The sequence below is a fragment of the Aotus nancymaae genome, unplaced genomic scaffold (genome assembly GCF_030222135.1).
Source record: "Aotus nancymaae isolate 86718 unplaced genomic scaffold, 86718_ANA_hifiasm-v0.15.2.pri h1tg000036l, whole genome shotgun sequence".
NCBI lineage: Eukaryota > Metazoa > Chordata > Mammalia > Primates > Aotidae > Aotus > Aotus nancymaae.
In genome coordinates, this window is record NW_026988450.1 from 61670477 (window position 1) to 61685104 (window position 14628).

The 14628-nt window shown below is 30.2% G+C and overlaps 1 protein-coding gene across 1 annotated transcript in view; it reads right to left on the bottom strand.

The window, feature by feature from the left end:
* CSMD3 (CUB and Sushi multiple domains 3) overlaps positions 1-14628 on the bottom strand; it is a 1293678-nt gene that overhangs the window by 827302 nt on the left and 451748 nt on the right. The window contains exon 7 of the mRNA XM_012443291.2: positions 10452-10763. Coding sequence (XP_012298714.2) covers positions 10452-10763 — 312 coding nt within the window. The remainder of the gene's footprint in view (positions 1-10451; positions 10764-14628) is intronic.

Here is a 14628-nt window from a genome sequence, read left to right on the forward strand (position 1 = left end):
ATTATTAGTTATGCTTTAAAAATTATATTAAAATAAATACATTAGTCTCATTAAAAAAGACCTGGGAATTGAAGCAGACAAATGTAGTTTCACCATATATATAAAATAAGAAAATAATGCTTAAAGATTAACTCATGAAAGTTTTTGATTTGGCAATCAATTTTTGCATACTTTATTTTTTCTTTTTCTTTTCTTCATTTTTTTTTTTCTGTTTTACCTCCATCTATTAGCCTTTCGAAGATTTGAAACATGGTAAGTAAAGGGAAAATAAACTCTGATGTTTTTTCTCTTTCTTATTTGATGCATTGAAAAATAACCATTTCAAAGTGTAGAATTTAGGATAAAATTTAAAATTATGAGCTAAAATTTGACTTAGTATTGATTTTCTTTTTTTTATTATTATACTTTAGGTTCCGGTGTACATCTGCAGATCATGCAGGATTGTTGCATAGGTACATACATGGCAAGGTGGTTTGCTGCCTTCATCCCCCCATTACCTATATCTGGTATTTCTCCCCTCATGATTTTCTTATTCATCTATTCCTTTATTGATCTTTCCAGCAAAATCATTATCAATGTCAATAGCTCAGCCATTCTTAAAGATTACCAAAACCAATTATTGTCATTAAGATTGATTGAGAAAATCCATCTGCCTTAAAATATCCCATCCACTCATAAATTTACCACCCTTTGAGTCACTCTTCAGGAATAAAAGTTTAGCTTTTACTATATTATCCAAGATAGTTTGTCAACATTGTGATTATCCTAGAAGAGAACAAAATCCCATGAGGAACAGACAGTGTTGGGACTGTGTGATAAATGTTGGTCTCTCTCCATGATGATCATCCTCATCTAAGTTCTTGCTACTCAATGTATGAGCAAACCTAGAGATCTGTTAGAAATGCAAAATCTGAGATCCAACTCCAATTCCATCTAGTTACAATCTGCATTTGAACAAGACTACTAGATGATTCTATGTTCACAATGAAGTTTGAAAAGCATAGTATAAGACCTATACTCCAAGTAACTATCAACTGTTACTTGCACTTCTGTATATCCTACTACTATTTGTCTACTTTCTCCTATTCATTTGAAATTTCTTCTTCAAATTCATGCTAAAGTGACCTCTTTAAAAAGTACATTTGATAATATATGTTCCCTGCTAAAGTCTACCAATGGTTTAGATAAATATAAAGCTCATTTTTAAGCCCTAAAAGCCAAATGGTGTTTTTCCTACCTATGTTTTCCACCTCATCTACCTTACTTTCCTCCTGGTACATTGAACACCAGAATTAATGGGTTTTCTTTTTCTCGAATTAAACGCAAGCCCTTTTTAACTAGCCATGCTTTTTTTTCCTGGTGTGCTTTCTCCTCTGACTGTCTCTAGAATTGCAAAGCATGGATCCAAGAGCATCTGTGTCTTCTTCCTGTTAATTAGGTCTCAGTTTAAATTTTAACTCCTCAAGGAGGCCTTTCCTTACTATACAGACTAAGGTAGCAATCAAACTACCATACAGCCTGTTTTGATTTTCTGCAGAGCCCTTATTACCATCATACAATTATTTGTTTACCTAGTTATTGCCTTTTTCTTCCTCACTTGAATATAAGTTCAATAAAGCTAGGTCTACTAAGTTTTGTTCAATACTGTATACCCAACAACTGGAAGACAGCTTGGCACTCAGTGGATATTTGTGTGAGAGAAAAAAAAAAATTTAGAAAGGAGATGGAACAGAAAAAAAGTGAAAAGAAATAAAGAGAAAAAAGAAAGACATAAAGAAAAAGGAAAAATAAAGAATAAAAAGAAATGAGTGAATAAATAAACAGTGGAATGTGGTAGTGAAGAGAGTAAGAATAGCACTGTCATCTGTTGCTAGAAATAATACTGCCTAAAAGACAAGCAAGGACTGGACCTCCAAATTAAGAACCTTTCAAATTTAAAGCACAGATGTGGGCATTGGGCTCAGGAAAAAAAAAAAAAAAAAAACATTCCTGATGATTTCACATTTAATGAGATAAGTAGATTGCTAATCTCCAAATTCCTTGATGGTAGCATTGGCCACTTCTATGTTTGTTTTTACATTGGCTATAAATAATCATTGAAATAAGTACATGTCAGCTCAACACCAGTAGGAAATACAAAGTGATGGTAAATTCATTAATTAATATATAAAATATCTCTACAGAATCATAGACGTTTAGGATTAAAAGGGATAGTAGCAATCATTAAGATACTCATTGACACTTCAGTGACTTCTAAATACCCACTTTGTCCATTACAATCTATGCTTGAATGTCTTTGAGAATTCACTGCTTCCAGTAGCACACATCTATATTTGAAAAAAAAAAAAAACCCAAATGTCAAAACAGCCTTCTTTATAATAAACTGCTTTGTACTATCTTATGGTTCTATACAGTAAATTCTACAGCCCATGCCAGAGGACAGATTTAATCTCTCTTACACAGAACAACATATCAAGCATTTGAAGCCAGTTGCCTCATCCTTCCTCACATCCCATACTCATTGTGGGGTAATTTTTCTATAATTTTTCTCTGTAATCTAATCTCTACAACTTTTCCTTTGGGATTAGAGACTATACAACATACTTTTGAATTTGTCACATGCTTAGTGAAAGATAAGATGTACAATAAAACCCTGATAATTGATTACTTGATGGGCATATATTAGTATTCATAAAAATATTTACATGACTACTCATAAACTAGCTCCCTCATTGTGATAATGGTTATTAAGATTTTAAAAACTAAAGCAACATGTTTTAGATTTACAAATTTATACTTTATAAAAGTCTTAATAGAATATTTGAAAATAGTGTTAGTTGCTTGCAAACACTTGAAAACATTTTAAAATATATTTTATACATAACCATATGACCTAATGTTGACAGACACATAATAGGCACCTAAAAACTGTTGTGTTCACACAGTCTGGTTTTTGATGTAAAACAATGTTAAACTAGTTCTTGAATCAAATTTGTTATACAATAATCTCAACTTCTGACATAAACTGGCAATTTAATGTGAATATTAAATCTGTCTGATACTTTGCTGTTTTCATATTTTTGTTGAGCCTTATATTCAGATAAGCTTACTTGAAAACAATATAAATTATGGTAACAATAAAGAATTCCTCCTTTCTTGGATTAAAATTGCTCACCTAAGATAAATGTTTTATGCTGAATTAACCATTCTTTCCTTAAACCTAAAAATAACAGTGTACTTCTTGTTTCTTTTAAGCTCTAGTTTTGAAGAAGAAAAGTCTACATCATATTCAATCTCAATTCAACATAATTTCATGTAACCTTATTAACCAAAGTAATATCCTACTGATATGATCATAAGAGTTAAACGTACTATGGCATAATTGACTATACTATGTCAAAACAAACAGTAGTAATGTCTATAAAACCTCATAACATGTTTGATTCTGTAAGATGTCCTTATCTAAGTTAAATTCCCACTGGGAAGTCCAATAAAAATAATTAATAATTATTATATATGTATATGAAAATATTCCCAGAAGAATATATCCAATTTTTGTACTTAAAAACAGTAACTATCAAGACTGCTCCTTAAAAGCTGACAGAACTTGTCCACATAATGAAAAAATAATAATGGAAATATAATTCTACTAAAATCTCCAAGAAAAGCAATGCCAAAGTAAAATATGATGGAGTAAAGCACATTTTAATTATTATATTAACATAGTAAAGTATGACAAACATCTTCTTGAGAAAGGATACCCAACTGTGCTTATAATCTATGTACTTTAACATCACTTAATGAAAGACTGCATAAAAGATACTAAATGAATCTTGAATTTATCAATACTAGTCCAGGACAATGAAGACTGGGTTTTTATAGTCTCTGCAGGCCATAAGTTTCTCTACAAAATAATATACTAGATGATTTGAAAGTTCCCATCTAATTCTAAAGTAGATAATCCTAGAAATACAAGACAATTTACTTACTATTTCTAAAATCATATCATTGCATACATTCTTCTCTTTTCAAGTCAATGTTAGTTAAATTCCTTAGGGCTATAATGTTGAGCTTTAGGGTTTTGCATACATTCTTCTCTTTTCAAGTCAATGTTAGTTAAATTCCTTAGGGCTATAATGTTGAGCTTTAGGGTTTAGTAATTATTGAAAAAGATATTTAAAGTTAAAGATTAAGAAATGATATCAAAAGATATCTTATAGCTAAGGCAGCAAATTATTCTGATGAATTTACAAATGTCACTAGATATATGTTATCTTAGTTTAAAAATCTGAGTATTTTGTAAATAAAAAGTCAATTATTTTTAAGCTTACTCACATTAATGTATGTCTTCAAATATAGTTGAACAATTCATTTATTTTTGTTACAGACTTACCATATTTCTATTCAGCCTAAATACCCACTCAAACAATTTTTTGTGGGTCTTAGTAACATAAATACAAATTACTGGTTTCCAAAATTCATTCATCTTTGAACAATTAGTTCAAATATTCTCTGAGCAGTTCTCCTTGACTCATATTTAGAGGTTGTCAGTCTCTTTACCGTAATTCAATAACATTTCGAAAACACTGCTATGCAAGTGTTTCTCAGAATAAATTTGTGATTATTCTTTTTATTTAAAATTATGTAGACTACTCTATGGCATAGATTGTATTGTTCATTCCTATATACCTACTATCCAGTACAATGTTATGCACATCAAATCGTTAAAACATACTTTGTGAACAAAATGAAAATAACAATAGTGTTTGTTGAACAATTAAGACAGCAACTGTGCTACTTTTTTTTACACAACCACCCTATGAGGCAGGTATTCTCAGATATTGAGAAGTTGTGACTTTGGGAATTAAACTTATTGCTCAAGATCATAAAGCTAATAAGGGGAAAAGTATAGTTTCAGTCTAGTTCTCTGACCAAAACTCAACATTGATAGTAAGCAATTCGTTTTTATCATTCCATTGGGAGAAAATAACTAAGAGTTTATGGCACTTCAAATCATTACCATGCTTAATGCTTATAATAACCCTGATGCAATACTATGATACTACAAAAACTACTTTGCAAATATAAAAATTGAGCTATAATCGTTCATTTGACCTGAACAAACTCTCACACATAGTAGTTGGCAAAGGTGGACTAAAATTCAGTCAGTAAATATTAAATTCTCATTTTGAGGACTATTGGACACCAATACAGCAAAATGTGGTACGGTGTTAATATTAATTTTTAAGAGATCTAAACTAACATTATTTATTTTCTTTCTCTTTTGCTTCTTTTCATCTCAATGTCCAAAAACTCTTCAAATGGAGGAGAATAAAAATAATTTTGTTACTGAGATAAAGTAGAAAATAAACAATTTATTTTAAGATAATTTAAATGAAATTATTTTCTTTATTATTTCTAATAACTATAAATATAATAATGACATGATAGTAAATATAAATATATGTAATTATAGATGATTATTTCTAATATAGAAAATATGAAACACAAACGGTTGGGGTTTTTTTCTAAATTTTGTATGGCCAGATTTAAAAGATTCCATATAGGTATCCTTATGAATTCTGACTAAACTAACAAAATAATGTACAAAAATTCATCTGAGATATTGAATTTTTGGCTTAGTAATAGTACTAAACCAAATACTAATAGTAGTGTATTGTCAATAAATATTTCTGGAAATTACTTTTTAGAAGTTTTTGAAGGAGGAATGGATGAATTTGTACAAATACTGTGAAGCTTTATGATTGTTCCTGATCCCAATTTTTTTTTTCAGTAACATGGTTTTAGTTTATCTGTTTCTTGCCAGTATGTTTTAAATTGTCAATCTCACTATAAATATATCATACTTATTGTTTCAAATAGAGTTATTTCTGCCACATAATATAAATGGAAAGAGATTAAGTATAGTACAAAAGGAAAATTAAATGGAATGGACTGAAAATATCTTTGTGAAATATATTTCAAGTTTTTTCAGATTACTCATTAATTTCACAGTTGTTATTTAAATAAAAGTTATAGATAGTTGATTTATCAATGTGTTAATTAAACAAATTAACACATACATTGAGTCTACACACACATCAAGTACAAAATACTGTGTGTAATCCATGTTTTCTATGTGACCTAATAATACTGATGTCAATTATTAATATATGCCTCAGGTTATGAAAATAGATAAATTGGGAACCATTAATGATCAAAAGATCATATAAAACTAAAAGTTTAGCCGGGCGCAGTGCTGTAATCCCAGCACTTTGGGAGGCTGAGGCTGGTGGATCACGAGGTCAAGAGATCGAGACCATCCTGGTCAACATAGTGAAACCCCGTCTCTACTAAAAATACAAAAAATTAGCTGGGCACAGTGGCACACACCTGTAATCCCAGCTACTCAGGAGGTTGAGGCAGGAGAATTGCCTGAACCCAGGAGGCAGAGGTTGCGGTGAGCCGAGATCGTGCCATTGCACTCCAGCCTGGGTAACAAGAGAGAAACTCCGTCTCAAAAAAAAAAAAACCTAAAAGTTTAACTGCAATGTGAATTAAAAAATTAAAAATATTAAATTATTACATAGTGTAAAACAGCATGGACTTGCAAACATCAAATGGACCTATGCTATAGCAATCTCTTATATTTATGTTTTACACTGTAATTAATTTCAGTAAAATTATATCCATTAGAATATTTGTTCATAGGACATTTTTTACTTTACAGTTTTTCTAATGGTTAATTATAAAATTATTTTGAGTTTATAATTGTTCAAGGGCTATAAGTAAGACCTTTATATCCAGTTCCATTTTGTGAATTTTGAACTAGTAATACAATAAAAGCAAGATATTATTATGGATTAATGAAAATGTGTTGCCTTTATTTTAAAAACACTGGTATTATAACTGTGACAAAATGTAGTTATCTTTAACACTGAAATATGTAGAGGTTCATTATATTGAAGAAGGTAATTTCAAGCCTTTAAGTAATTTAAGTGAACTTTCTAGCAAGTGAAATTGTAAACACTTGTTCTTAGCTTGACAACTATTTTTTTAAAATATCTATTGGTCAGAAACTGTACTAAGTATTGAAAATGCAGTATGAATAAGACACACCCACTCCTTATCCTCAGAGAGCTTAATTTTTACAGGAAAAGTTACAGTCCTGGTGGTTACAAATGCAAGCTGCAATGGCAAGTTATAAGGACTACCTAGACTTCCTAGAGGTAGCAATTTAAGTTAAATGTTGGAAAGGAAATTAGAATTATCTGGTTAAAAGTAACAAGGACTAGCTTCTCAGAGTAGCTGAATAGAGAAAAGAATATGGTGTTTGACTAATTAAAATAAATTGTGTTTGGCAAAATAATAGAATGATTGTGAGAGTTATATGAGATGAATTTGGAAATAGGGAAAAAAGCCAGATCATGCAGTTTCCTGTGGGTCATGATCAAGTCTCTGCTTCATTCTTTTTTTTTTTTTTTTTTTTTTTTTTTGGAGACGGAGTTTCTTCGCTCTTGTTACCCAGGCTGGAGTGCAATGGCGCGATCTCGGCTCACCGCAACCTCCGCCTCCCGGGTTCAGGCAATTCTCCTGCCTCAGCCTCCTGAGTAGCTGGGATTACAGGTACGCACCATCATGCCCAGCTAATTTTTTGTATTTTTAGTAGAGACGGGGTTTCACCATGTTCACCAGGATGATCTCGATCTCTTGACCTAGTGATCCGCCTGCCTCGGCCTCTGCTTCATTCTTAAGGGTATTGAGAAATCACTGAAAGCTTTAAAAGAGTAGAGCTATACAACTGGATTTTTATTCATAAAAGTTCATTTTTAGTACATTGTGTATCAGAGATTAGTCAGCTTTTTTTCTGAAATATCTAAAAAAATTAAGCAATTGGTTTTGAGTTGTTTACCAACTCATTGAGAAAGTAACTTAAAAGACTCACTCTCTGCATACACACTATTACTTCTTTAGCACTTTGATCAACATTTATTTCACAAAATCTACTTTGTACCACCAGAATGGATTTCTCTATGTCTTCAACTCTATTGCAATATCCTGCAGGAAGGGAACATGCATTATTTATCTTAATTTCCTCCAGAACATAATTTGGTACTAAATAAGCATTTTAGGCATTGTGGCTGAGCCAAAATTATTATTTTAAATATAATACTGGTTTGATGTCAGCCATTCCCAATTTAGAAATTTGGATCTGCTAGTAATCAAGTCTTAGAAGATAGTTTCATAGCTAAGAGTATAGCTATATTTTGAGAACTTTTAAAAACACTAAGCAATAGATAGAATAATAGGTTTCCTCTACTCTTAACATTGACAAATATTTTTGCCCATAATATTAAGAGATTGTGTCTAGAGTATAATAGATAAGCAGCAAACCAAAATCACTGAAATAGTAGTAAGTTATTGAAGAAGAAACAGAAGAACCAATATGAAATAAAATTGAAAGTTGATAAAAGTATAATAATTTTAGTCATCATCAATAATGATGAATATAACATTAAAAATGTTTTCCATATAATGTTTTACATCTAATTTTTTAAAAAATGAGGAATACACTTCAAAGGTACATTGTACCACTGAATGCAGATTAAATTCAAAATAAGCATTTTGTAAAGAATATGGGAAAAGGTAAAACAGATATCAATCTCTCAAACAGCACTGGGATCTTATGATAACAATGGAGAAAGTTTGAGCACTGATTTGGAATCTACCAGGGACATACATTGGTTGCTTAATTAAAATGTACTTGAATAAACTTAAAAATTTTATATGGAACTATCTTAAAATCAATTTAATAGTTGACTATTACCTTTTCTATTTTCAATCTGCATTATTGTTCCAAGTTTATGTAAAATTTTAATTTATAGCCACAAAGTTTCTCACATCATTTGGTGGAAAACTTTGGCTAAAGCAGAAATTGTATTATTAGTTGGTTTTACAGTAAATGTATGTCAGAAATTATATTCCTTCTCTATGGTGGGTAATAAAATAATTTCCAGGTAGTCTACCAATATTAGCTCATGCAATTTTCCAAAGAGAATAAAACTAAATAAATTGTGATTTTAATATTTTAATATAATTTTACCTATTTAAATTTTCTGGTAATAAGAAAATAGCTGTTTACTTCATTGAGCAAATCACAAATTTTAACACAATCCCTATATTCTTATGAATGGTAATATTCATAATAGGAAAGTGAATAGAGAATCAAGGTGACACTGATTTAATCTTTTAGAGAAGACTATCACAGGTTAAAAATTCATTTTAGAATGTGCCTTATTAAAGAGAATCAATGTAAGTACTTTCAGTACAAATTCTAATGGAAACAAACTTCTGAGATATTTTTGTTTGATTTTTAATTAATATATGTAAAGAGGTCTCGATTTCAGTCCTTCATGTGCTCTAAGTATTGAATGGTTTTCCATTACTTAAATCATAGTGTGTATAAACCATGCCTAAACACACTACAAAAACTATAGCCAGTTTAGAGAAAATATTTTGATGTCTTAGAAACGGAGTAGATATTTTATATTTGAAATATGTTCAATTAATTAATGTTCTTACTGGTGCATATATTGATATAAATGAAGACCTTTTATTCTTTTACACTATTTGAATTTTTTCCCTAAACTTCTCTATGACACTTGCCAAGACACTTCTCTATGACACTTCTCTATGACACTTGCCAAGAAAGAGAAAAATGCGTTTTCTAGACTTCTTTATTTCGTAAAAGGTAGGTTAATATAAATTGAGTAGAAAATTACCAATGTATGATGTGGCTTTATATTATTTTTCTCTAAAAATAAATTAAAATTTTAAAGAATACTTAAATTTTGGACCATAATATCAATATAGCTGTTACCTTTTCAAAATGAGAAATCTTTCAATGCAATCATATGGGTCAGGCAAAGAATAAGCTATGTAAAACAATCACCAGATATAATGTTTCTGTATTTTCCAATCAAACTGTATATATTTCAAATATTAACATTTGCATAACATAAAAATATCATGCAAACACTGAAAATTACTACATAGGATAAATCATCTACGTGTAAATATATGCACTGATTAATAAAAACTGGCTACTTTATTTTCCTGTTTCATAAACATCATCATAACTGGTATGGAATAAACAATAGGTATTTGGTACTTGTTTTTACTGTCCTGTTTATGAATTACTTTTGTTCTACTTTTACCCCCTCCCCTTCCAACATTTGCATTGCACTGTGACTTCTTTTTTAATTTCAATTTCTATGCTTTCAAATTATTCCAGTTTGGGCTGTTACTATTCATATCTTTCAGCTACTTTGAACTTTTTCTGTTGTTTTCTGTATCTTGGCTCTCTTTCAGCTCATTCTCTAATTAGAATCATTACCAAAATATAGCTTTGGCTATAACTAAATGGGCACAAGTAAAATAACATCCAATACCTCTATGAGTAACAACTGCAAGCTCTTTAGTTCTTTCTATCTGTTCAGCATGTCTTGGTCTTCTCCTGGTACTTTGTGTATCTGCTTGATGAGGAGAGAGCCCGTCCTTGGACGTGTTGGGGTCCAGACCTGAATTTCTGAGACTCGTAACTTGCACTCGCTGTTCCTCGGAAAGTCTATGGATGGTGACAGCTGTAACACTGGATACAGTAACATCTGCAGGTGTGCTAGCAACAGCAATAGCACCAGTGGTAGTCCTGTTATGCTCCTCTAACTCACCAGTGGAGGTAGTGTGGGTCAATGTAGAAGAACCTGTGGGACACAGTAGCACTAGATGCTAACTTTTTCTTTTAAATTTTGTTTATTTTTTCTGATAAGTTTCATCAATCATATTCTCTTCTATTACCTTAAGGATAATCAACACGAAGAGGCAAAACACAAACATGCCAGTAAATTGTGAAGCACACTAGGTCTGTAGGTTTGTTTCAATCATCCTATGGATAGATATACACACATAATACACCACATTTTAACTGTAATACATTGAGAGGAGCAGGTGAAAGAGTAAACCCTTTATGTGGCCCTGAATCAATCTTTTAAAAAAGTCTACAGTGGAATTTAGCAACAAATGCCTGGCAAGTGTCAGGTTCTGATGAAATGGGTAACTATGTAACCACACTTTTCTCAAAAGTATGCCTTGAATAGTCTGCCATATCTCTTCATAATTTCTGGGAAAAATACCAAAATTTTCTATTTTAAGACAAGCAAGTAAAGAAAAGAGAATTTAAAATCAAAGCCAAAATGAAAATAAATGATGGAAAAAATGAGACATTAAAATAATCACTATATGAAAATGTCTTTCTCAATCTCATCGCTTTGAGCTCTCTAAGTACCTTAGAATTTATTGAGTTTTTAAAACTTAGTTAATACTTTGTACTATTTTTAAGTATAATTTTGCCAATTCTGAACTAATTAAAATTAAGCAAATTATTTAATTTGGGAGTGGTTGAAAATTAACTATTAGTATATAGCATGGAACTTTAATTCACGTAACACTAGTTTTAACTATTGGTTGGGAATTTCTAAATATCTCATTCATAAGCATTTCATAGTGTGTATGTGTGCACATGTGTTTGTATAATTCTACCACATTTTATTCTAATTAAAGATTTTTTAATAATTTAAAAGTATGTATTCAAAGTGTCAAATTAAGGTTTGCTTTTCATTTTACTTAAATTTTTTTAAAGGTTGTCCTTGGTAGTTCATAATACTTACATAATGAAAAAAAGTAACCTAATAATAGAAGCATGAAATTGAATGGGGATATATTTAAAAAGATCTTGACAGCTAAAATCCTTAACAACAACAAAAACAAATTATTGAATTTTGGAGCTGCAGCTACTAATTAGGAATCATAGATCCTGGCTGGAAAACTTCTGAATATTTTTTAAAGCCAATGAGTGGTATATGTTTTTATACACTTCACTTCTCAACATTTCAAAATTCTGTTGGCAATGTTTAATTAGATATTTTAGATAAAAATGCATAGGAATATTTTAACCATTCTGAAAGAGAAAAAAAGCAATATCGATATGGTTTGAGAATACTCTTCCATTTTTTTTTTTCCTCTTGTGCTGTAGGCAGGTGATTAGTAGGACTAATAATTCTACTTTTTGCCTTAAATTCAAAAGGGATGAAAGGAAGTTAAACCTGGAGCCCCTCTCTCACAGGCAAAGAAAAAGGCCCATTTCTGCCCCCAATTCTTCCAGGTTGAGTCATCATATCGGAATTTGATGTAGAAATTCAGAAGTGTTAAACTGTTTTGTATTTTAAAGGAGCCAAAAGCAAATGAGGTATCACAATTCTCAGATTATTTTAAATATTTTAATATGTTTTTAAACATGAATCAGAACGCTTCTATTGAATATTTAATCCAAGTTGTTGTGTGAATAATCTATTTCATAGATCAGAATCTACTAAGTTCACATTAGTTATATAAATCAGATTGCAATATTTAGTCAGCTAATATTTGATAATAACTTTTTGATCACATGGTTAAGCAATAGTTATGCTTATCCTACTAAAATACACTAATTGAACTCATGGCAAACTGTACATTTGGGATATACAGTTTCATACATACATCATAATAAGCTCATGTGCTTTTTACTATAAAACCCGATCCATATTATTCTCCTAGAGAGTTTGAGCCTTTTATTTTTTAGAGGAATATGAGGTCACAGAAAAAATAAATACTTTAATATTTTTATAACCTTATCATAATTTCCAGGTTTAGTTTCAGGTTTAGTTTTAATGAAAGAAACTACTAACTATAAACATATGTTGGTAATTATAAGTTACATTTATGAGAAATAATGAAATTTATACGTTGTCACATATCTGAGCATGCCTACCTTCTACAAAGAGGTGAATTATCATATTCCATCAGGGTCATTATAATTCATCTCAAATAATCTCATGAATTTGAGTCAATAAATCTGAGATAATCCTTATGAACAGGCTTACGGGGCTTAGGCTGCTTCTCTAACCAATCATTCAAGACCTGCCGACCAATTTATTGGACTCATTTTCAAACACTCATTTTCTTGAAGACCTCAGGGGATACATACAGTTCCAGACCAAATTTTGGAGTTAGAACTGGTCTAACTATAATTTTTAGACCAGGACTTTCTAGTAGTCCCAATATTAAAATCTTTAGCATAAGAGATGTACTTCCCACCAATGGTGGTGATGATTCAGTACTATTCCCTTAACCTGAATGGAGGACAGTGTTTAAAGCTGAAATAAAGCATAAATCCCACAATTTCTTTAATAATCATAACCTAACCAGATAGGTATTCCAACTAGATATTTTACTAACCCATACTTATGTTTTACTTATATATTGTATTCATATTCTTTCCTCTCCATACTGAAATGCAAGCACCCTGAAGGCTAAAATTTCTGCATAGTTTATTCACTGCTGAATCTCTAGCTCCTAGAACATTGCCTGGCACATAGATGCTCAAGAAACATTCATCAGCAGAAAGAATAAATGAAAGAATGAATTTAATAGGACTAAAATCAGATTAGCAATAAAAAGACACAATTCACAAATGGAATGATTATAATTTTTACCACACAAAAGTTGCATTTTAAACAGTGACATGAATGAAGAGTAATTTCAAAGCAGGGGGAACATAAAATTTTTGTTTTAACTTTCAAAAACATCACTTTGAAAAAGTGTGGAATCTGAAGATTTAGTTGCATTATATAATAATTACTTCAAAATTTGTGTTATTAGTTCTGAAGCAGAAGTTTATTCTGTTAGTGTAAAATATATTTACTTAGAATATTCAAAGTTCTATAGAATTAAAAGTAGATATATCTCATGCTGACAGAGAGTATAAAAGCATCTAAATTTAGTTAGATGTGTTTGATATATATACTGTAACTATAAAGAAATAACACTGATTTCCCCTTTAAGGTAATAAAGTCATCAATTACCATACAATTATGTCATATATTGTATTTACCATTTTATTTTAACATAAAAATTTGAAATACTGATATTGGTAATATTTTAAATTGGGAGTGTATGAAATACAGATTTTTAAATTGTCAAAATTCACCACCTAACAGTTTAAAATTTCTCAAAACTTCTGCATACAGAACCTTTTTATTAAGTAATTGCCAAGGCTGGAAAAAGCCTTAGAATTATGTATAGCAACAACTCAATATTAAATATACACATAGCTATCCAATGTTAAAATGATATTTTTCTTTCAATATTTGAAAAAAAAGTATACTGCACAATTATGTAAGCATGTCTGATAGCACAGTTAAATGTATATATTACAAGATATAAAACTCAAAGGAAGAAAATGTACATTCAGAAAACTCAGTCTTCATTTTCTATCAAATGATATATATGGTGTGGCTTATCACAATTAGATTATCCTGTCATTAAGTTAGTTGAGAAAAATTTAAAAATAAAGTGTTCATTATATAAAAATTTATCTGAAATTTAATTTTAATAATTTTATTAAACAAAACATTCCTAAACTAACAAAAATAAAATAAAAATGATTTACATATATGAACATGCTTCTATAAGTCATAACTATATGTCATCTTTGAAATTATGATAATGGAAAATCACAAGTTACACATGTAA